Source organism: Ranitomeya imitator, chromosome 1 (assembly GCF_032444005.1).
Source record: "Ranitomeya imitator isolate aRanImi1 chromosome 1, aRanImi1.pri, whole genome shotgun sequence".
In the NCBI taxonomy this organism is placed as follows: Eukaryota; Metazoa; Chordata; class Amphibia; order Anura; family Dendrobatidae; genus Ranitomeya; species Ranitomeya imitator.
In genome coordinates, this window is record NC_091282.1 from 653,545,830 (window position 1) to 653,570,807 (window position 24,978).

The 24,978-nt window shown below is 42.5% G+C and overlaps 1 protein-coding gene across 2 annotated transcripts in view; it reads left to right on the top strand.

Annotated features, from left to right (window-relative positions):
• Positions 1-22,794, top strand: part of LOC138639149 (sodium/potassium-transporting ATPase subunit alpha-2) — a 64,067-nt gene extending 41,273 nt beyond the window's left edge. For both annotated transcript variants that reach the window (XM_069728737.1, XM_069728736.1), the window contains 7 exons: positions 7,716-7,870; positions 8,063-8,186; positions 12,313-12,458; positions 12,981-13,111; positions 13,413-13,514; positions 13,862-13,953; positions 22,405-22,794. In XM_069728737.1, the coding sequence (XP_069584838.1) occupies positions 7,716-7,870; positions 8,063-8,186; positions 12,313-12,458; positions 12,981-13,111; positions 13,413-13,514; positions 13,862-13,953; positions 22,405-22,433 (779 nt within the window). In that variant the 3' untranslated portion in view covers positions 22,434-22,794. The remainder of the gene's footprint in view (positions 1-7,715; positions 7,871-8,062; positions 8,187-12,312; positions 12,459-12,980; positions 13,112-13,412; positions 13,515-13,861; positions 13,954-22,404) is intronic.
• The last annotated feature ends 2,184 nt before the right edge of the window (positions 22,795-24,978 follow it).

The window sequence follows — 24,978 nt, forward strand, 5'->3', positions numbered from 1 at the left end:
CCCCTCAGTAGCCTCTAAACTATATAATGAACCCACGCTGTATGATGACCCCCTCACACTGTATGACTGCCCCCAACATAGTCTCCAAATTGTAGAATAGTTCCCACATTAGCTCCCACACTGGAAAATGGTCCTTATACTGACCCTTCAGTAGTTCCCACACTTTGATGACCTTCCATAATAGCCCTCACACTTTATAATAATTGTTATGATTAGGTAATTCAGAACCACAATGAACCTTGAAGTTCAGAGCACACAAAGTGACCTGACAATAACCAAAAGACATAGGACGAGCTCTGAGACGTGGGAACTCTGCTGACCGCAATCCCTAATCCTATCCAACCACACTAGAGGCAGCCGTGGATTGCGCCTAACGCTCCCTATGCAACTCGGCACAGCCTGAGAAACTAGCTAGGCCTAAGATAGAAAAACAAGCCTACCTTGCCTCAGAGAAATACCCCAAAGGAAAAGGCAGCCCCCCACATATAATGACTGTGAGTAGAGATGAAAATACAAACGCAGAGATGAAATAGATTTAGCAAAGTGAGGCCCAACTTACTGAACAGACCGAAGATAGGAAAGATAACTTTGCGGTCAACACAAAACCCTACAAACAACCACGCAGAGGGGCAAAAAGACCCTCCGCACCGACTAACGGTACGGAGGTGCTCCCTCTGCGTCCCAGAGCTTCCAGCAAGCAAGAAAAAACAATTAAGCAAGCTGGACAGAAAAAATAGCAAAACAAAAATAACACAAGCAAAACTTAGCTTATGCAGAGCAGACGGCCACAGGAACGATCCAGGAGGAAGCAAGACCAATACTAGAACATTGACTGGAGGCCAGGAGCAAAGCACTAGGTGGAGTTAAATAGAGCAGCACCTAACGATTTCACCACATCACCTGAGGAAGGAAACTCAGAAGCCGCAGTACCACTCGTGACCACAGGAGGGAGCTCTGCCACAGAATTCACAACAGTACCCCCCCCTTGAGGAGGGGTCACCGAACCCTCACCAGAGCCCCCAGGCCGACCAGGATGAGCCATATGAAAGGCACGAACAAGATCGGCAGCATGGACATCAGAGGCAAAGACCCAGGAATTATCTTCCTGACCATAACCCTTCCACTTAACCAGATACTGGAGTTTCCGTCTCGAAACACGAGAATCCAAAATCTTCTCCACAATATACTCCAACTCCCCCTCCACCAAAACCGGGGCAGGAGGATCAACAGATGGAACCATAGGTGCCACGTATCTCCGCAACAATGACCTATGGAATACGTTATGGATGGAAAAAGAATCTGGAAGGGTCAAACGAAAAGACACAGGATTAAGAACCTCAGAAATCCTATACGGACCAATGAAACGAGGCTTAAACTTAGGAGAGGAAACCTTCATAGGAATATGACGAGATGACAACCAAACCAAATCCCCAACACGAAGTCGGGGACCCACACAGCGTCTGCGATTAGCGAAACGTTGAGCCTTCTCCTGGGACAAGGTCAAATTGTCCACTACATGAGTCCAAATCTGCTGTAACCTGTCCACCACCGTATCCACACCAGGACAGTCCGAAGACTCAACCTGCCCTGAAGAGAAACGAGGATGGAACCCAGAGTTGCAGAAAAACGGCGAAACCAAGGTAGCCGAGCTGGCCCGATTATTAAGGGCGAACTCAGCCAAAGGCAAGAAGGACACCCAATCATCCTGATCAGCAGAAACAAAGCATCTCAGATATGTTTCCAAGGTCTGATTGGTTCGTTCGGTCTGGCCATTAGTCTGAGGATGGAAAGCCGAGGAAAAAGACAAATCAATGCCCATCCTAGCACAAAAAGCTCGCCAAAACCTCGAAACAAACTGGGAACCTCTGTCAGAAACGATGTTCTCTGGAATGCCATGTAAACGAACCACATGCTGGAAGAACAATGGCACCAAATCAGAGGAGGAAGGTAATTTAAACAAGGGTACCAAATGGATCATCTTAGAGAAGCGATCACAAACCACCCAAATGACCGACATTTTTTGAGAGACGGGGAGATCCGAAATAAAATCCATAGAGATATGTGTCCAAGGCCTCTTCGGGACCGGCAAGGGCAAAAGCAACCCACTGGCACGAGAACAGCAGGGCTTAGCCCGAGCACAAATCCCACAGGACTGCACAAAAGAACGCACATCCCGCGACAGAGACGGCCACCAAAAGGATCTAGCCACTAAATCTCTGGTACCAAAGATTCCAGGATGACCAGCCAACACCGAACAATGAACCTCAGAGATAACTTTATTCGTCCACCTATCAGGGACAAACAGTTTCTCCGCTGGGCAACGATCAGGTTTATTAGCCTGAAATTTTTGCAGCACCCGCCGCAAATCAGGGGAGATGGCAGACAAAATTACTCCCTCTTTGAGAATACCCGCCGGCTCAGACAAACCCGGAGAGTCGGGCACAAAACTCCTAGACAGGGCATCCGCCTTCACATTTTTAGAGCCCGGAAGGTACGAAACCACAAAGTCAAAACGGGAGAAAAACAGCGACCAACAAGCCTGTCTAGGATTCAACCGTTTGGCAGACTCGAGATAAGTCAAGTTCTTGTGATCAGTCAAGAGACCACCACGCGATGCTTAGCTCCTTCAAGCCAATGACGCCACTCCTCGAATGCCCACTTCATGGCCAGCAACTCTCGATTGCCAACATCATAATTTCGCTCAGCAGGCGAAAACTTCCTGGAAAAGAAGGCGCATGGTTTCATCACCGAGCAATCAGAACTTCTCTGCGACAAAACAGCCCCCGCTCCAATTTCAGAAGCATCAACCTCGACCTGGAACGGAAGCGAAACATCTGGTTGACACAACACAGGGGCAGAAGAAAAACGACGCTTCAACTCTTGAAAAGCTTCCACAGCAGCAGAAGACCAATTGACCACATCAGCACCCTTCTTGGTCAAATCGGTCAATGGTTTAGCAATACTAGAAAAATTACAGATGAAGCGACGATAAAAATTAGCAAAGCCAAGGAACTTTTGCAGACTCTTCAGAGATGTCGGCTGAGTCCAATCATAGAAGGCCTGGACCTTAACAGGGTCCATCTCGATAGTAGAAGGGGAAAAAATGAACCCCAAAAATGAAACCTTCTGAACACCAAAGAGACACTTTGATCCCTTCACAAACAAAGAATTAGCACGCAGGACCTGGAACACCATTCTGACCTGCTTCACATGAGACTCCCAATCATCCGAGAAGACCAAAATATCATCCAAGTATACAATCAGGAATTCATCCAGGTACTCTCGGAAGATGTCATGCATAAAGGACTGAAACACCGATGGAGCATTGGCAAGTCCGAAAGGCATAACTAGGTACTCAAAATGGCCCTCGGGCGTATTAAATGCAGTTTTCCATTCATCGCCCCGCTTAATACGCACAAGATTATACGCACCACGAAGATCTATCTTGGTGAACCAACTAGCCCCCTTGATCCGAGCAAACAAATCAGATAGCAGCGGCAAAGGGGTACTGAAATTTGACCGTGATTTTATTTAGAAGGCGGTAATCTATGCAAGGTCTCAGCGAACCATCCTTCTTGGCCACAAAAAAGAACCCCGCTCCCAATGGCGACGATGACGGGCGAATATGACCCTTCTCCAAGGACTCCTTCACGTAACTCCGCATAGCGGCGTGCTCAGGTACAGATAAATTAAACAGTCAACCTTTAGGAAACTTACTACCAGGAATCAAATCGATAGCACAATCACAATCCCTATGCGGAGGTAGGGCATTGGACTTGGGCTCATCAAATACATCCCGGTAATCAGACAAGAACTCTGGGACCTCAGAAGGGGTGGATGACGAAATAGACAGAAATGGGACATCACCATGTACCCCCTGACAACCCCAGCTGGACACAGACATTGATTTCCAATCTAATACTGGGTTATGGACTTGTAGCCATGGCAACCCCAACACGACCACATCATGCAGATTATGCAACACCAGAAAGCGAATATCCTCCTGATGTGCAGGAGCCATGCACATGGTCAGCTGGGTCCAGTACTGAGGCTTATTCTTGGCCAAAGGCGTAGCATCAATTCCTCTCAATGGAATAGGACACTGCAAGGGCTCCAAGAAAAACCCACAACGCCTAGCATACTCCAAGTCCATCAAATTCAGGGCAGCGCCTGAATCCACAAATGCCATGACAGAATAAGTTGACAAAGAGCAGATCAAAGTAACGGACAAAAGAAATTTTGACTGTACCGTACCAATGGTGGCAGACCTAGCGAACCGCTTAGTGCGCTTAGGACAATCGGAGATAGCATGAGTGGAATCACCACAGTAGAAACACAGCCCATTCTGACGTCTGTGTTCTTGCCGTTCAACTCTGGTCAAAGTCCTATCGCACTGCATAGGCTCAGGTTTATGCTCGGATAATACCGCCAAATGGTGCACAGATTTACGCTCACGCAAGCTTCGACCGATCTGAATGGCCAAAGACATAGACTCATTCAGACCAGCAGGCATGGGAAATCCCACCATGACATCCTTAAGGGCTTCAGAGAGACCCTTTCTGAAAATAGCTGCCAGCGCACCTTCATTCCATTGAGTGAGCACGGACCACTTTCTAAACTTCTGACAATAAATCTCTATCTCATCCTGACCCTGACACAGAGCCAGCAAATTTTTCTCTGCCTGATCCACCGAATTAGGTTCATCGTACAGCAATCCGAGCGCCAGGAAAAACGCATCAATATTACATAATGCAGGATCTCCAGGTGCAAGGGAAAATGCCCAGTCTTGAGGGTCGCCACGTAATAAAGAAATAATGATCCTAACTTGTTGAACTGGGTCACCAGAGGAGCGGGGTTTCAAAGCCAGAAACAGTTTACAATTATTTTTGAAACTCAGAAATTTTGCTCTATCTCCAGAAAACAAATCAGGAATAGGAATTCTTGGTTCTAACATAGAATTCTGAACCACAAAGTCTTGAATATTTTGTACTCTTGCAGTGAGATGATCCACACATGAAGACAGACCTTTAATGTCCATCACTACACCTGTGTCCTGAACCACCCAAATGTCTAGGGGAAAAAAAAAGGCAAAACACAGTGCAAACAAAAAAAAAATGGTCTCAGAACTTCTTTTTTTCCCTCTATTGAGAAGCATTAGTACTTTGGGCCTCCAGTACTGTTATGATTAGGTAATTCAGAACCACAATGAACCTTGAAGTTCAGAGCACACAAAGTGACCTGACAATAACCAAAAGACATAGGACGAGCTCTGAGACGTGGGAACTCTGCTGACCGCAATCCCTAATCCTATCCAACCACACTAGAGGCAGCCGTGGATTGCGCCTAACGCTCCCTATGCAACTCGGCACAGCCTGAGAAACTAGCTAGGCCTAAGATAGAAAAACAAGCCTACCTTGCCTCAGAGAAATACCCCAAAGGAAAAGGCAGCCCCCCACATATAATGACTGTGAGTAGAGATGAAAATACAAACGCAGAGATGAAATAGATTTAGCAAAGTGAGGCCCAACTTACTGAACAGACCGAAGATAGGAAAGATAACTTTGCGGTCAACACAAAACCCTACAAACAACCACGCAGAGGGGCAAAAAGACCCTCCGCACCGACTAACGGTACGGAGGTGCTCCCTCTGCGTCCCAGAGCTTCCAGCAAGCAAGAAAAAACAATTAAGCAAGCTGGACAGAAAAAAATAGCAAAACAAAAATAACACAAGCAAAACTTAGCTTATGCAGAGCAGACGGCCACAGGAACGATCCAGGAGGAAGCAAGACCAATACTAGAACATTGACTGGAGGCCAGGAGCAAAGCACTAGGTGGAGTTAAATAGAGCAGCACCTAACGATTTCACCACATCACCTGAGGAAGGAAACTCAGAAGCCGCAGTACCACTCGTGACCACAGGAGGGAGCTCTGCCACAGAATTCACAACAAATAATATAATAATGTCCTCCACAGTGGTTCCCACACCACACTTTTAGGGTCCCTAAACTGTATAATGGCTCCCACATTAGCTGTCATGCTGTATAATGGCCCTCACAGTAGACCTCAAACTGTATACTGCCTCCACTCTATATAATGGCCCCCATAGTAGTACCCGAACAGTATAATTGCACCCACATTTACTGCCACACTATATAATGGCCCCCACAGTAGTACCTTAACAGTGTAATGGCCCCCACATAAGCTGCTTCAATATATTATGGCCCACCACAGTAATACCCGAACAGTATAATGGCCCCACACTTTGAGGGCCCCTCACAATAGCCCTTTCAATGTATGATGGGCCCCCTCTCTCATTGTTTATGTTGCCCCTATAGTCACATCACAAGTTTTCATTAAAATATAAAACATATACTCAACTAATGCAGGATCCTGAGAGGTCCACCTGCAAAGCGCTGGTGCACGCATAGGATGTCAGAGGCCCAGTGCGGAGTGATGATGTCAATGTGCTGGGACTCAGATGCAGTTCTGTAGACCACAGGCTTAAAGCGACCTGCCTTGTTCAGAACGGAGAGAGGTGGTGTAAGGAGACCGTGTCTCCCTGCTCTACTGCAGATCTTAACTATATCCGCGAGCTGCGCACGCCAATATATAAGGGTAGCATGGCTCCTCCGAGCGCTGAGCCTGGAGTGACCGCACCCTTTGCCCCCTGGTAGCTATGCCAAACAGAAGGGAGAGGAAATTAAAAATGGTTATGGCTTATCAGGTGAGGTAGATTCTGCAAAATCGGGGTGAATAGCAGGGACCCCAGGTGACAATGTAGTGGTGCATGATAAGCTGTCCAGTACCTGGACAGGTAAACCTTAATATCCGGGATGGAATACGGATCAACAGAGATGGATGCAGTAGATGCAGCAGAGATGGTGGTGCGGGCAGCACTTACCGTAAATCGACAAGTGGGTCTGCAGGCAACTTGATGTAGCAGATCTGAGTGTGCAGACACTACCTTAAATAAGCAGAGACAAGTAGACAAGGTTTAGTGTGCGGACGCACACAAAGTAGACAGAGCAGCATGAAGACAAGAAGAGGACGTCATCCTAAGAAGATGGGAGGCCCCGGACCGGACCGCAACACCCATTGAATCGGATTGCCCCTGGGTGAGTATAATCTAACCTCTTTTTCTCATCTTTCAGGATACATCGGGGGCTTATCTACAGCATTACAGACTGCTGTAGATAAGCCCCTGATGCCATTGGGCTTAGCTCAACTTCCATTTTGTGGGTGACAGGTTCCTTTTAAAGCAACGTTCAATGTGCGGCCTGTACACAGGAACAGCAGAAGTGAGTAGGCAACTGGGCACCTTGCTGAGGGACAGCTGAATGTGCAGATGGCACTCAGGAACAGCTTTGGTGACAGGTCAATCAGGTAGCTGTTTTCAGCATAGGGGATGTGTGGTTAGACCCCCTTGACAGCACACATGGCCTCAGGGTGCACTACTACTTGAATACTCATGGGGCATGCAGCTGCCAGCAATGCACACTATAGTGGAGAGGGAGAAAGCAGAGCCCGGACAGGTAAGTACACAAGCCTTGACACCCCAAAAGTCCTGACTCGTCCTGATTCTAAAGCGTCAGGACCACAAGGAAGTTTTTCATGTGACCTCTGAGTTGAATTAGTTCTCCCACTAATCGGTGTGATGTTACTGTCCTCCTAAGTAATATTATGAAATATAGTAAGTCTATTTTTTTTTTTTTAAGGACGTCTGATTTTCGACAACTTGAAAAAATCCATCGCATACACACTGACCAGTAACATCCCAGAAATCACGCCATTTTTACTTTTCATCATCGCCAATATCCCTCTTCCTCTGGGCACGGTTACCATTTTGTGCATCGATCTGGGCACTGACATGGTGCGTATGTCTCCTCTCTCGCCTCATAAGGACTGATTTTAATGAGGCATAATTTGTCTTGAACCTCATGCCTCACTACTGTCAGACGTTGATAAATAGGGGTATTCCACAAAATATAGTCTCCAGACATAAAATGACTACAGACCACCTTACTGATTTGTCAGTTTTTCTGTTTTACCCTATCTGATCCAGGTACCTGCGATCTCCCTGGCGTATGAAGCCGCTGAAAGTGACATAATGAAGAGACAGCCCAGGAACCCGCGGACTGACAAACTGGTGAATGAGCGTCTCATCAGCATGGCATATGGACAAATTGGTGGGTAGGACACTTGATTTTGAATACAGGTGCAGTACCACTTATGACCACTAGATGGTGATAAAGACTCTCGCTATGCGAATTGAGACATTGTCACTATTTTAGAGGGAGGAAACGAGCCTTTTTATTAACTCGTTGATTGGGATTTCAGAAAATCACTGATGGGGTGAAAAGGCGCCTCCTAACTGAGAGTTACCGGTGAAAAATCTAGTCAACTGACCGTTTCCCTTTAAATCACTATTATGGCTGTTTCAGGAGTTATTCCCCTTTTAAGAAGCACATTCTGTGCTGTGTACGGACATTTGTGGTCCCCAGGCCTAGATTGGTGCCTTTTTTCCCAGGGCAGTGACTCTGCGCAGGACACTCTGCTTTATTTATTCATTACCGCTGAACTGATTTCATGATTTAATCACCTGCCTTTTAATTTGAAGAAAAAAAACTAATTGATTTCCAGGTCTGAGTGGCGAAGCGTAATGGCTCTGTTTAGAGAGTGACATTACAGCAGTTCTGTTACGTCACGATCACAGCGGGCAGGGGGTGATCGCTGCGGATCTATGGAGCTTAGGGATACATTGCTCTGGATTATTAGGGGTAACGCAGGGGGCTGATAACTGGTGGAGTCCATGATCAAGATCCCCAGTGATTCCTAACAATAGGTCTATGCTCAGGGTCGGCCTCGTGTTAGATACATATATGTGACAGACGTGATATTGTACAGTATCTAAACACAGGCTCCGTCATTGGGGCAGGATTTCCTGAAATGTCGGCACTAGATATTAGACAAAACTTTTTCACAGTGATGGTGATCAATGAGTGGAGCAGGCTGCCACGAGAGGTGGTGAGTTCTCCTTCAATGGAAGTCTTCAGAGGCTGGACAGACATCTGTCTGAGATGGGTTAGTGAATCCTACATTGGGCAGGGGGTTGGACACGATGACCCTGGAGGTCCCTTTCAACTCTAACATTCAATGATTCTATGACTAGGGACCCTCTGGGGAAAAAATAGTTTGGGATGTCACTACCTATATTTGTCTTTAAGAGAATGAAAGATCTAGAAAGTTACCATCAGACTTCAAAATTAATTCTGACCCAAGACCATAGGTACAAAATTATTCAGACCTTAAACTACAGCCTTCAACAAGACATTTAATCTATGGTGCTTTACATGTGAGGAGGGGTATACATAATAAAAGACAATAATCTGAAACAATACAAGTCACAACTGGTACAAGAGTAGAGAGGACCTTGCCCGCAAGGGCTCACAATCTACAAGGGATGGGTGAGGATACAGTAGGTGAGGGGAGAGCTGGTCATGTAGCGGTTTGGTGGCTACTGCAGGTTGTAGGCTTGTGGGAAGAGGTAGGTCTTCAGGTTCCTTTTGAAGGATTCTGATATTAGACCAGACACCTAAATCAAACTGCAGACGAGGTGCAAAAATTCACACTCCAGATGCAAAAATGAAAGACATGAGACCTCTAAAGAATTGGACCCCAGATCAGATCCTAGAATTAATACTAGCAGGCACTTTCCTCTCTGGGCTTCAGCTCCTGATACCAGTAATGATACCAGTCAGTGTTGGCAGCACAGCATCCTGACCAGTCCAAAACCACAGAACTCTGTTGGGAAATCCTGTAGTTTTTGGCATGGTGCTCAAATACCAGTGCCATACATTGGCCTAACAGCACATAAAATGCTAATACAGTTGTGGCCAAAAGTATTGACACCCCTGCAATTCTGTCAGATAATACTCATTTTCTTCCTGAACATGATTGCAAAAACAAATTCTTTGGTATTATTATCTTCATTTAATTTGTCTTAAATGAAAAAACACAAACAAGAATGAAGCAAAAAGCAAAACATTGATCATTTCACACAAAACTCCAAAAATAGGCCAGACAAAAGTATTGGCACCCTCAGCCTAATACTTGGTTGCACAATCTTTAGCCAAAATAACTGCGACCAACCGCTTCCGGTAACCATCAATGAGTTTCTTACAATGCTCTGCTGGAATTTTAGACGATTCTTTTTTGGCAAACTGCTCCAGGTCCCTGATATTTGAAGGGTGCCTTCTCCAAACTGCCATTTTTAGATCTCTCCACAGGTGTTCTATGGGATTCAGGTCTGGATTCATTGCTGGCCACCTTAGAAGTCTCCAGTGCTTTCTCTCAAACCATTTTCTAGTGCTTTTTGAAGTGTGTTTTGGGTCATTGTCCTGCTGGAAGACCCATGACCTCTGAGGGAGACCCAGCTTTCTCACACTGGGCCCTACATTATGCTGCAAAATTTGTTGGTAGTCTTCAGACTTCATAATCCCATGCACACGGTCAAGCAGTCCAGTGCCAGAAGCAGCAATGCAGCCCCAAAACATCAGGGAACCTCCACCATGTTTGACTGTAGGGACTGTGTTCTTTTCTTTGAATGCCTCTTTTTTTCTCCTGTAAACTCTATGTTGATGCCTTTGCCCAAAAAGCTCTATTTTTGTCTCATCTGACCAGAGAACATTCTTCCAAAACATTTTAGGCTTTTTCAGGTAAATTTTGGAAAACTCCTGCCTGGCTTTTTTATGTCTCGGGGTAAGAAGTGGGGTCTTCCTGGGTCTCCTACGATACAGTCCCTTTTCATTCAGACGCCGACGGATAGTACGGGTTGACACTGTTGTACCCTCGGACTGCAGGGCAGCTTGAACTTGTTTGGATGTTAGTTGAGGTTCTTTATCCAACATCCGCACAATCTTGCGTTGAAATCTCTTGTCAGTTTTTCTTTTCCGTCCACATCTAGGGAGGTTAGCCACAGTGCCATGGGCTTTAAACTTCTTGATGACACTGCGCATGGTAGACACAGGAACATTCAGGTCTTTGTAGATGGACTTGTAGCCTTGAGATTGCTCATGCTTCCTCACAATTTGGTTTCTCAAGTCTTCAGACAGTTCTTTGGTCTTCTTTCTTTTCTCCAAGCTCAATGTGGTACACACAAGGACACAGGACAGAGGTTGAGTCAACTTTAATCCATGTCAACTGGCTGCAAGTGTGATTTAGTTATTGCCAACGCCTGTTAGGTGCCACCGGTAAGTTACAGGTGCTGTTAATTACACAAATTAGAGAAGCATCACATGATTTTTCGAACAGTGCCAATACTTTTGTCCACCCCCTTTTTAATGTTTGGTGTGGAATTATATCCAATTTGGCTTTAGGACAATTCTTTTTGTGTGTTTTCATTTAAGACAAATTAAATGAAGATAATAATAACAAAGAATTTGTGTTTTCAATCATTTTCAGGAAAGAAACTGAGTATTATCTGACAGAATTGCAGGGGTGTCAATACTTTTGGCCACAACTGTATAATACATTTTAAACCAACACGTACCGCTAGAAAGTGCCCCACGAAATGTCATACTGTACCTCCCATTTTGCCTCTCCATAATAAAACATTCTACAGTACTCTCCTCCTTCCGATCATACGAGGTGCAGGGGGATATGGGGGGTGTACTCATTTATGCTGAGTACAGTATACTGCCATAGAATTCCACACAACATATACATCAACACAATATATATACTGCCACTTATTATTTCATAACCTTCGGCTCAGTCTCGAGCCATGGTGACTTGATGGATGAATGATATGTAGGAAGATTGATCTTATGCAAGCCTAGATAGGTCCACCAGGGTTAGGTCCACTCCTCTGTGTTATCTTGATATTGTCAAGCTATCAGGATGCTAGTTTTCGCCTTGTTCCTTCTATTCTTCCATCCATTATGTTCTTCTCCAGTGATTGCTCTCTTCGTATGATGTGTCCACAGAACGTAAGTCGTACCTTGGTGATCCTCTAATACCACCAAATAACAGCTCTATAAGTTATGTAATCCAGTAGCAGTGCTAAATATGGACATAATTCTGCTGCACCATGCATATTAGGGTTTATAGTGGTCACAAGCCTCATGTGCCAGTTGTTCCCCTAAGACTGACAATTGTCCTGTGGTTCAATCCCATTAGATGGGAAGAGAAACCAATTCTTAAAGAGGGGAAGATGCCTATGTCTTCCAGTCAGAATTAGGAATTGTTTTCCCTTCAGCTTTTGGATTGAAGCGTCTGGCTACGCTTACATTGTCTCATCTGTTGACCCTACAGGTATGATCCAGGCCTTGGGTGGGTTCTTTACCTACTTTGTAATCCTGGCGGAGAATGGTTTCCTGCCTGCTCATCTGCTGGGTATAAGACTGGACTGGGACGACCGATCTAATAATGCCGTAGAAGACAGTTATGGGCAGGAATGGGTGAGTGGACACCTTCATACCTACATTGTGAGTGGTAGTTTCAGGGGTGTGCTAAGGATCTGGAACTGTCCAACTGATTCTCCTGACAATCTCACTAGCTAGATGACATCCTTCTCTGGCAGATAGTGGAGACATCACTGCTTTTCACCGGTGATGTGACTGAATAGTCTCTGACAATCACCAGCAGAAATGACCTTCTCAATATTTTGTGCTGGAACAACAGTATTTTCAGGCTGTGTGGTGGTGCTGAAGTTTTTGGCCAGTCCAACGGAGGTCTACATCTAGATGACTTCCTCATCAGGCGAATACTGGTGACATCACTGGTGATGTCACTTAATATAAGAATTAGTCCAGGGGTCCCTGAGGAGGCAAGTACCAATAGAAATACATTCTTTGTGTCACCACAACCTGGTAAGACAAGGTTTGGGTGGTCGTAGGACTTCCTAGTGTCATTAGAGCTTATGTTACTCACTAGCCAATCTATGAGGTCTCTTTTAACACCAATTGCATGATTCTTTCCAGACCTATGAACAGCGCAAAGTGGTGGAGTTCACGTGTCACACAGCGTTTTTTGCCAGCATCGTGGTCGTCCAGTGGGCCGATCTGATTATCTGTAAGACCAGAAGGAACTCTGTCTTCCAGCAAGGCATGAAGTAAGGAGCTCACGGTGGAGTCTTGCCATTTGAGATTATTAGTGATGATCGAGGGGATTCAGTATCAAAGGTGGCAAATACAGAGGTGGTCCCATATGTGGTCCCTCTTCCACCTTCAACATAGAATGTGTGGACCTGCCCAATTCTCCACTTCTCGTAATCCAACATATGGACTACTGACTACTGATGTGATAGGATAAAAATTTCTCATAATGGGTGACATGGAGATGAGAGACCTCGGGCTACCACTCCTGGTCTGAAGGTTGTATGGGACTGAATGCAATACTTAATGTCTCTTCAGGAACAAGATATTGATATTTGGTCTACTGGAGGAGACTGCACTGGCCGCATTCCTGTCCTACTGCCCTGGAATGGATGTGGCACTCCGGATGTATCCACTAAAGTGAGTTATATTACAAAAAAAAAAAAACCTGATAATTAATTCCAGAGTGCTGGTATAGTCTGATAATATTTAGTCGTGCTAGTTTACATATTGCAGTAGGTTGCAAGTTTGTCCAGCAGATGATGGTGTGAGCATACTCCAAAAGAGCTCCATTTCTGTCCTCATAACTATTGTGTAGCTGGCTTGCTGCTTGTAAAATATTATGCAATGTAAAAAAAAAACCTGCAAAAAAGGCTTTGGACAGCTAATAGGGAATTTAGCCCCAGTAATAAGTGAGTTTCCACACAACAATGTGTCATTATTAATGCTAGAAGAATCAATTATTTAATTTTTGCCTTTTCAACTAGGGTGACATGGTGGTTCTGTGCCTTCCCGTACAGTCTGCTCATCTTTGTGTATGATGAAGTCCGCAAGCTGATCCTACGCCGTGACCCAGGAGGTAGGAAAGATACTTCCCCCTATGTACAAGAATACAACTTATATAATACTGCTCTTATGTACAAGACTATAACTACGAAAATACTGCCCCCTTTATGCAAGAATATAACAACTATAATACCGCTCCTATATAAAAGAGACAAACTGCAATAACACTGCCTCTATGTACAAGAATATAACTACTATAATACTGGAAAAGAAAAAGCAACGAAGATCAGCTCACCTCCTCTCAGGCCCAGCGCACGGATCATGCAGTGCTGCAAGTGGTTTGAAGGAAAAAGCAGAAGTCCAGCGCGGGTGATGTCCATAAAAAATACCTTTTATTCCATATTCGTTAAAAGCACATAAATCCAAAGTCCATCTTCATATCCATAGACACAAAAACGGGTGATTCATACCAGTGACAGTCACAGGCTTAAAGTGCATTAAAATCATACGCGTTTCAACGGTCGTGCCGCCTTACTCATTGTGTAGCCAATTGTTATAACCAATATAATACTGCCCATATGTACAAGAATATAATTACTGTAATACTACTCCTATGTACAAGAATATTACTACTAAAATACTGCCCCCTAGGTACAAAAATGTAACTTCTGTAAAAATGGCCACTATGTACAAGAATATAACTACTATAAAACTGCTCCTATATACAAGAATATAACTATATAACTACTATAATACTGCCTCCTAGGTACAAGAATATAACTACTGTAATACTGCCCCTATGTACAAGAATATAACTACTATAATACTACTCATATGTACAAAAATGAAACTGCTATAGAAATGTCCACTATGTACAAGAATATAACTACCATAATAGTGCCACCTAACCTACATACAAGAAGATAACTACTGCAATACTGTCCCTATGTACAAGAATATAACTGTTATAATACTGTGCCTATGTAAAAGAATATAACTACTATAATACTGCCCCTATGTCCAAGTACAGGGTGGAGCGCGGTAATTTGCTTTTTTGCACTGCATGCTGTGGCGGCACTGTCGGTCGAAGAGAGGGGAGAGTGGGTGTGGCTTACAGTGGCTGATCATAATTTTTTTATTTCATTCCCAAATCAGCAAATTACCGCGCTCCACCCTGTATATAACTACTATAATACTACTCTTATGTATAAGAATATAACTACTATAATACTGCCACTATGTACAAGAATGTAACTACTATAATGCTGCCCCTATGTATAAGAATATTTCTACTATAATACTGCCCCTATGTACAAGAATATAACTACTACTAGATTGTGGCCCGATTCTAACGCATCGGGTATTCTAGAATATGCATGTCCCCGTAGTATATGGACAATGATGATTCCAGAATTCACGGCAGATTGTGCCCGTCGCTGATTGGTCGAGGAAACCTTTATGACATCATCGTCGCCATGGCAACCATTATGACATCTACGTCGATACTGTGCCCGTTGCTGATTGGTCGAGGCAACCTTTATGACATCATCGTCGCCATGCTGTGCCCGTCGCTGATTGGTCGAGGCCTGGTGGCCTCGACCAATCAGAGACGCGGGATTTCCAGGACAGACAGACGGAAAAACCCTTAGACAATTATATATATATAGACTAGATTGTGGCCCGATTCTAACGCATCGGGTATTCTAGCATATGTATGTATGTATGTATGTTGCGCTGTCAGTGGTGTTTAAATCCCGCACTAATATCGCTGATTGGCTGATATCCGAGACAGACAGACAATTAGACCCTTAGACAACACAATGGCGGCACTTGACAGCAGTGGAGGACAATGATGATTCCAGAATTCACGGCAGACTGTGCCCATTGCTGATTGGTCGAGGCCTGGCGGCCTGTTGGCGATTCTAACGCATCGGGTATTCTAGAATGTGCATGTCCCCGTAGTATATGGACAATGATGATTCCAGAATTAGCGGCAGACTGTGCCCGTCGCTGATTGGTCGAGGCAACCTTTATGACATCATCGTCGCCATGGAAACCATTATGACATCTACGTCGATACTGTGCCCGTCGCTGAATCAGAAACGTGGGATGTCTACGTCCTTTATGACATCATCGTCGCTGTGCCCGCTGCTGATTGGTCGAGGCCTGGTGGCCTCGACCAATCAGAGACGCGGGATTTCTACGTCGATACTGTGCCCGTCGCTGATTGGTCGAGGCCTAGCGGCCTCGACCAATCAGAGACGCGGGATTTCCAGGACAGACAGACAGACGGAAAAACCCTTAGACAATTATATATATAGATAATACTGCTCCTATACACAAGAATATAACTGGTATTATACTGCCCTCTATGTACAAGAATATAGCTAATATAATACTGCTCCTATGTCCAAATATATAACTACTATAATACTGCTCCTATGTCCAAGAATATAACTGCTATAATACAGCTATGTATAAGAATATACCTACTATAATACTGCCCCGTATGTACACAAATGTAACTACTATAATACTGCACCCATATGTACAAGAATATAACTACTATAATACTGCCCCTATGTGCATGAATATAACTACTATAATACTGCTCTTATGTACCAGAATGTAACTGCTATAATAATGCTCACTATGTACAAGAATATAACTACTATAATACTGCTCCCTATGTACAAGAATATAACTAACATAATACTGCCTCCTATCTACAAGAATATACCTATTATAATACTATCCCTATGTACAACAATATAACTACTATAATACTGCTCCTATATACAAGAATATAACTAGTATAATACTGCCCTCTATGTGCAAGAATATAACTACTATAATACTGCTCCTATGTACAAGAATATAACTACTATAATACTGCTCCTATGTACAAGAATATAACTACTATAATACTGCCTCTATGTACAAGAATATAACTACTCTAATACTGTTCCCTATGAACAAGAATATACGGTAACTACTATAATTCTGCCCCTATGTACAAGAATATAACTACTGTAATATTGCCCCTGTGTACAAGAATATAACAACTATAATACTGGCCCCTGTGTACAAGAATATAACTACTATAACACTGCTCCTATGTATAATAATATTTCTACTATAATACTGCCCCTATGTACAAGAATATAACTACTATAATACTGCCCCCTATATACAAGAATATAACTACTATAATACTGCCCCCTATATGCAAGAATTTAACCTACTATAATACTGCCCCTATGTACAAGAATGTAACTACTATAATACTGCCCCTATGTATAATAATATTTCTACTATAACACTGCCCCTATGTATAAGAATATAACTACTAAATTACTGCTCCTATGTACAAGAATATAACTACTATAATACTGCTCCCATGTGCAAGAATACAACTGCTATAATACTGTCCCTTATTTACAAGAATATAACTACTATAATACTGCTTCTATGTACAAGAATATAACTGCTGTAATACTGCTCCTATGTACAAGAATATAACTACTATAATACTGCTCCTATGTACAAGAATATAACTACTATAATACTGCTCCTATGTACAAGAATATAACTACTATAATACTGCTCCTATGTACAAGAATATAACTACTATAATACTGCTCCAATGTACAAGAATACAACTGCTATAGTACTGTCCCTTATTTACAGGAATATACAGTGCCTTGCAAAAGTATTCGGCTCCCTGGAACTTTTCAACCTTTTCCCACATATCATGCTTCAAACATAAAGATACCAAATGTAAATTTTTGGTGAAGAATCAACAAGTGGAACACAATTGTGAAGTTGAACAAAATTTATTGGTTATTTAAAATTTTGGGGGAAATTCAAAAACTGAAAGTGGGGCGTGCAATATTATTCGGCCCCTTTACTTTCAGTGCAGCAAACTCACTCCAGAAGTTCATTGTGGATCTCTGAATGATCCAATGTTGTCCTAAATGCCTAATGATGAAAAATACAAACCACCTGTGTGTAATCAAGTCTCCGTATAAATGTACCTGCTCTGTGATAGTCTCAGGGTTCTGTTTGAAGCACAGAGAGCATCATGAAGACCAAGGAACACAACAGGCAGGCCCGTGATACTGTTGTGAAGAAGTGTAAAGCTGGATTTGGATACAAAATGATTTCCAAAACTTTAAACATCCCAAGGAGCACTGTGCAAGCGATCATATTGAAATGGAAGGAGTGTCATACCACTGCAAATCTACCAAGACCCGGCCATCCCTCTAAACTTTCATCTCAAACAAGGAGAAGACTGATCAGTGATGCAGCCAAGAGGCCCAGGATCACTCTGGATGAACTGCAGAGCTCTACAGCTGAGGGGGGACAGTCTGTCCATAGGACAACAATCAGTCATACACTGCACAAATCTGGCCTTTATGAAAGAGTGGCAAGAAGAAAGCCATTTCTCAAAGATATCCAAAAAAAGTGTCGTTTACAGTTTGCAACAAGCTACCTAGGAGACACACCAAACATGTGGAAGAAAGTGCTCTGGTCAGAATAAACCAAAATCGAACTTTTTGGCACCAATGCCAAATTATATGTTTGTCGTAAAGGCAACACAGCTCATCACCCTGAACACACCATCCCCACTGTCAAACATGGTGGTGGCAGCATCTTGGTTTGGGCCTGCTTTTCTTCACGGACAGGGAAGATGGTTAAAATTGATGGGAAGATGGATGGAGCCAAATACAGGACCAGTCTTGAAGAAAACCTGTTGGAGTCTGCAAAAGACCTGAGACGGGGACGGAGATTTGTCTTCCAACAGGACAATGATCCCAAACATAAAGCAAAATCTACAATGGAATGGATCACAAATAAACATATCCAGGTGTTAGAATGGCCAAGCCAAAGTCCAGACCTCAATCCAATCGAGAATCTGTGGAAAGAGCTGAAAACTGCTGTTCACAAATGATCTCCATCAGACCTCACTGAGCTCGAGCTGTTTGCCAAGGAAGAATGGGCAAGTTTTCAGTCTCTCGATGTACAAAACTGATAGAGACATACCCCAAGGGACTTGTAATCACAGCAAAAGGTGGCGCAACAAAGTATTAAGTTAAAGGGGCCGAATAATATTGCACGCCCAACTTTTCAGTTTTTGAATTTCCACAAAAATATAAAAAATTAAATAAATTTCGTTCAACTGCACAATTGTGTTCCACTTGTTGTTGATTCTTCACCAAAAATTTACATTTGGTATCTTTATGTTTGAAGCATGATAGGTGGGAAAAGGTTGAAAATTTACAGGGAGCTGAATACTTTCGCAAGGCACTGTAACTACTATAATGGTGCTCCTATGTACAAGAATATAACTACTATAATGGTGCTCCTATGTACAAGAATATAACTACTATAATACTGCCCCCTATGTACAAGAATATAACTACTATAATGGTACTCCCATGTACAAGAATACAACTGCTATAATACTGCCCCCTATGTACAAGAATATAACTACTATAATGGTACTCCCATGTACAAGAATACAACTGCTATAATACTGTCCCTATGTACAAGAATATTACTACTATAATTTTGCCCCTATGTACAAGAATATAACAACTATAATACTGCCTCCTATGTACAAGAATATAACTACTACAATACTGCCCCTGTGTACAAGAATAGAACTACTACTAGATGGTGGCCCAATTTTAACGTATCGGGTATTCTAGAATATGTAGGTAGTATATAGCACAGGCTACGTACTATATTGCACAGTGACGTAGTATATAACAACCGACGTAGTATATAACAGAGCTATGTAGTATGTAACACAGCGTACGTAGTATATAGCAGAGCTAAGTAGTATATAACATAGCCACGTAGTGTATTGCACAGGCACGTAGTATATTGGTCAGCCACGTAGTATATAGCAGAGCCACGTAGTATATAACATAGCCACGTCATATATCGTAGTATATTGCACTGCCACATAGTATATAACAGAGCCACGTAGTATATTGCACAGCCGACGTAGTATATAACAGAACCGACACAGCCACATAGTATATTGCACAGCTGCGTAGTATATAGCACAGAGCACGTAGTATATTGCACAGCCACGTAGTATATTGGACAGTCACGTTGTATATTGCCCAGCTACATAGTATATAGCAGAGATGTAGTATATAACAGAGCCCACGCAGCATGTAACACAGCCCACGTAGTATATAGCAATGTGGGCACTATATGCGTGGTTAAAAAAAGACTTAAAATAAACATATACTCACCTTCCGAGGGCCCCTTGTAGTCCTGTCGCCTGTGTGCGGTGCACGCGGCAGCTTCCGGTCCCAGGGTTGGTATGAGCGCAGGACCTGTGATGATGTCGCGGTCACATAACCGTGACGTCATGGCAGGTCCTTCTCGCATAGCATCTTTGGCACCGGAACCTGCCGCTTGCACTGCCGAGGACAGCAGGCGATGTCGGAGGGTGAGAATAACCTTTTTTTATTATTATTATTATTATTATTATTTGTAACATTAGATCGTTTTACTATTGATGCTGCATATGCAGCATCAATAGTAAAAAGTTGGTCACACAGGATTAATAGCTGCGTTAACAGAGTGCGTTACACCGCGGTCCGTTAACACTGGCATTAACCCTGTGTGACCGCTCAGCGCTGACTGTAGGGCAGTAAAGCAGCGGCCATTTTGCTGCCAGACTATGCCCGTCGCTGATTGGTCATGGCAATGGTCGTGAGCATTTTGCCATGACCAATCAGCGACTTGGATTTCCATGACAGACAGAGGCCGCGACCAATGAATATCTCTGACAGACAGAAAGACAGACAGACAGACGGAAGTGACCCTTAGACAATTATATGGTAGATAATACTGCCTCCTATGTACAAGAATATAACTACTATAATACTGCTCCTATGTACAAGAATATAATTACTATAATACTGCTCCTATGTACAAGAATATAACTACTATAATACTGCTCCTATGTACAGGAATATAACTACGATAATACTGCCCTCTATGTAGAAAAATATAAATACTATAATACTGCCCCATGTACGAGAATATAACTACTATAATACTGCCCCTATGTACAAGAATATAACTACTATAATACTGCCCCTATGTACAAGAATATAACTACTATAATACTGCCCCCTATGTACAAGAATATAACTACTATAATACTGCCCTCTATGTACAAGAATATAACTACTATAATACTGCTCCTATGTACAAGAATATACCTACTATAATACTGCCCCTATGTACAAGAATATAACTACGATAATACTGCCCTCTATGTAGAAGAATATAACTACTATAATACTGCCCCATGTACGAGAATATAACTACTATAATACTGCCCCTATGTACAAGAATATAACTACTATAATACTGCCTCTATGTACAAGAATATAATTACTATAATACTGCCCCTATATACAAGAATATAACTACTATAATACTGCCCCCTATGTACAAGAATATAACTACTATAATACTGCCCCCTATGTGCAAGAATATAACTACTATAATACTGCCATTATGTACAAGAATATAACTATTATAATACTGCCCCTATGTGCAAGAATATAGCTACTATAATACTGCCCCCTATGTGCAAAAATATAACTTCTATAATACTGCCATTATGTACAAGAATATAACTACTATAATACTGCCCTCTATGTACAAGAATATAACTACTATAATAGTGCTCCTATGTACAAGAATATAGCTACTATAATACTGCCCCCTATGTGCAAGAATATAACTACTATAATACTGCCATTATGTACAAGAATATAACTACTATAATACTGCCCTCTATGTACAAGAATTTAACTACTATAATACTGCTCCCTATGTACAAGAATATAACTACTATAATACTGCCCCCTATGTACAGGAATATAACTACTATAATACTGCCTCCTATGTACAAGAATAGAACTACTATAATACTGCCCTTTTGTACAAGAATTTACCTACTATAATACTGCTCCCTATGTACAAGAATATAACTACTATAATACTGCCCCCTATGTGCAGGAATATAACTACTATAATACTGCCCTCTATGTACAAGAATATAACTACTATAATACTGCCCTTTATGTACAAGAATATAACTACTATAATACTGCTCCCTATGTACAAGAATATAACTACTATAATACTGCCCCCTATGTACAGGAATATAACTACTATAATACTGCCTCCTATGTACAAGAATAGAACTACTATAATACTGCTCCTATGTACAAGAATATAACTACTATAATACTGCTCCCTATGTACAAGAATATAACTACTATAATACTGCCCCATATGTACAAGAATATAACTACTATAATACTGTCCCTATGTACAAGAATATAACTACTATAATACTGCCCTCTATGTACAAGAATATAACTACTGTAATACTGTTGTGAAGGTTCAATTACTTCGCTTTAGCTATGTTCATTAAATTTTTGTGGTCTTGGTAACATGTGATTCTCTGTATTTACAGGATGGGTGGAGAAGGAGTCCTACTATTAGAGGCCCTTGAGGAATAGGCGCCATGTTTGGAGGCTACGTTGGCTGCTGACCTGATGAGAAAATTATATCCACTTTATAGGGGGAAGTCTATATTACATTGTAGATGCTTGAGTGTTACACTCCGGCCACCAATCCTAGGCCATGGAAATTAAAGCCGCCTTCTGGCAGACAGCTATGACAGCCGCTAGACTATTAACCTCTCCGACACTAACCGCAGTGCGCACAGCGAGCTTATGATCCTCTGACTGCTCCTCCTGTCTGAACAGTACAGCGATCCTCTTGTTCTTCCTTTAACGGCCATGTTATATCAGTATTTCTCCTCTATTTTACGTAATTACATTTATAAAATGAAGTCACTCGTTGTCCGTATCAATTTATTTCAGCATCGTACAGTCGCAATACAGAAAAAAACCTTATAGTGTTCTTATAGGGACAGTCAGCTTTTAATAATCTGATGGACATGTTTCTGCTTTCTGATACATTGTATCTTCTTCACTCTGCAGTGAGAATTCTGATGGTTGCCCCCTAGTGGATATCATATTGGAATCATAGACATAAAATGCTAATATCTCAGCCTTGAATGTCTAAAATCTAAAGGTATTCACTCTTGTGTTCATAGGTGTAGAAAACCCATACTCTGCCATCTAGAAGGCATGGTGCCACCATGATGGTGGTGTTAGCATTTATCACTGCAATGTCTTGAATGCCTCCACTGCAGCTCCACATCTTCCATGCTGGTCTTTTGGTTCTTCAGGTGCTTCCTCGCCAGTGATGGCGCCTATATGGCTAGCTCTGAGGCTTCCTGAGGCCAAGCTTTGTTCTCTGCAATGGTCATGTTAGGAGTGATATAAGTCGTGACCGTGTGAGGCCTCTGCACTGGAAGAATCGAAGACTAGTGCAGAGGACCAGGGAGCTATGAATTCATCTGGTAGTTGCGAATCTGCCCATAATTATTTTTTTTGCAAAGGTTTGTTTATATTTGGTGGGGAACCTCTTTAGGTTGAACTACTACTATACTACTGCGCTACTACGTAGTATTTGACTCTTTTTATGGTATAGGTGGTATCTCAGAGGGATGTTGGCATCTTTGCTACTTTGACAAGTTTTCTAAAGTTGGTGACACTGAACTATGTGTGCAAATATCTAATTACGAAGCATGGCACTAAAAGAGAGGTCCACCTTCTCTAGAAATGGTAGAGAGGTGAACTACTCATTATGTCCAGGGTAAGCTAAGTGTCCATGGTTCTATTTACAGAAGAGGTTCGGCTGAGGCCCTCAGCTGATTCCTAAGAAGACCTCAGTCCTTGACCATCCCTCCACTCGCCTCCCTGACTATTAATACACTGCCCAGGCTGGCAGCTGTAAAATGTAGCACTCTCTGAAATAAGGTATGAAGCCTGCTGGCCGGAGGATAAAGTGTGCCTCATACCAAGCATGTATCATTACACCACTCCGGGACATCAACAGCTCGAATGCATGTAAGGCGCTGACATTTACTGACCTCACCTGATAGGAGCCGCACATATCTGTCCACATTACTGAACATACGAGGCATTATTAATGTTATCTGGAAAATCTGCAAGACATGGCCGAACGGGGTTGTACTAGAAATTAGACCCCCAAAAGTTACAATTCTTGAGTGCCACCTGTTGGAAGTAGCGATCCTACAAGTCACAATCAACCCTTTGTCGTGCAATATGACTTAGGATAAAAGCCAAATCAGTATCTCAATTCGCAGACACGGTGTTTCGGGCTGTTGGCCCTCGTCAGTGCGAAGCATGAGAACTGATTTGGCTAGGTGAGAGAGGCAATTTGCATATTATATTTCCCAGAGGAGCATTGCACGGCGAATAAGCCTCCTTACCTTGACAAGCCAGAGATGGTATGTCACTCTCCATAAGGAGAAACGATACCCCTTAGACCCCAGTCCAGAGCCTCTCATCTAGCCAAATTAGCTCTCATGCTTCGCACTGATGAGGGCCAACAGCCCGAAACACCGTGTCTGCGAATTGAGATACTAATTTGGCTTTTATCCTAAGTCATATTGCACGACTCGTTAAAGGGTTGATTGTGACTTGTAGGATCGCTACTTCCAACAGGTGGCGCTATAGAGTTTAAGTCCTCTTTTTCTCAGAAGAGGCAATTTGCATATTATAATTCTTGAGTGACAATTCATTATATAGGGGCAGTATTACATGGTTCTATCAGTGCTATAATACTGGCCTCTATGGCGTGTGTTGTGTATTTTTTTTACTTTGCGTGTATTGTGTTTTTTTGTACTTCGCTTTTTTGTCTATTCTTTGTACTTTGCATGTATTGTGTATTTTTTGTACTTTGCATGTATTGTGTATTTTTTTTACTTTGCGTGTTTTTTTACTTTGCGTGTGTTGTGTATTTTTTGTACTTTGCATGTATTGTGTATTGTTCTTACTTTGCGTGTATTATGTATTTTTTTACTTTGCGTGTGTTGTGTATTTTTTGTACCTTGCGTGTATTGTGTATTTTTCTTACTTTGCGTGTGTTGTGTATTTTTCTTACTTTGCGT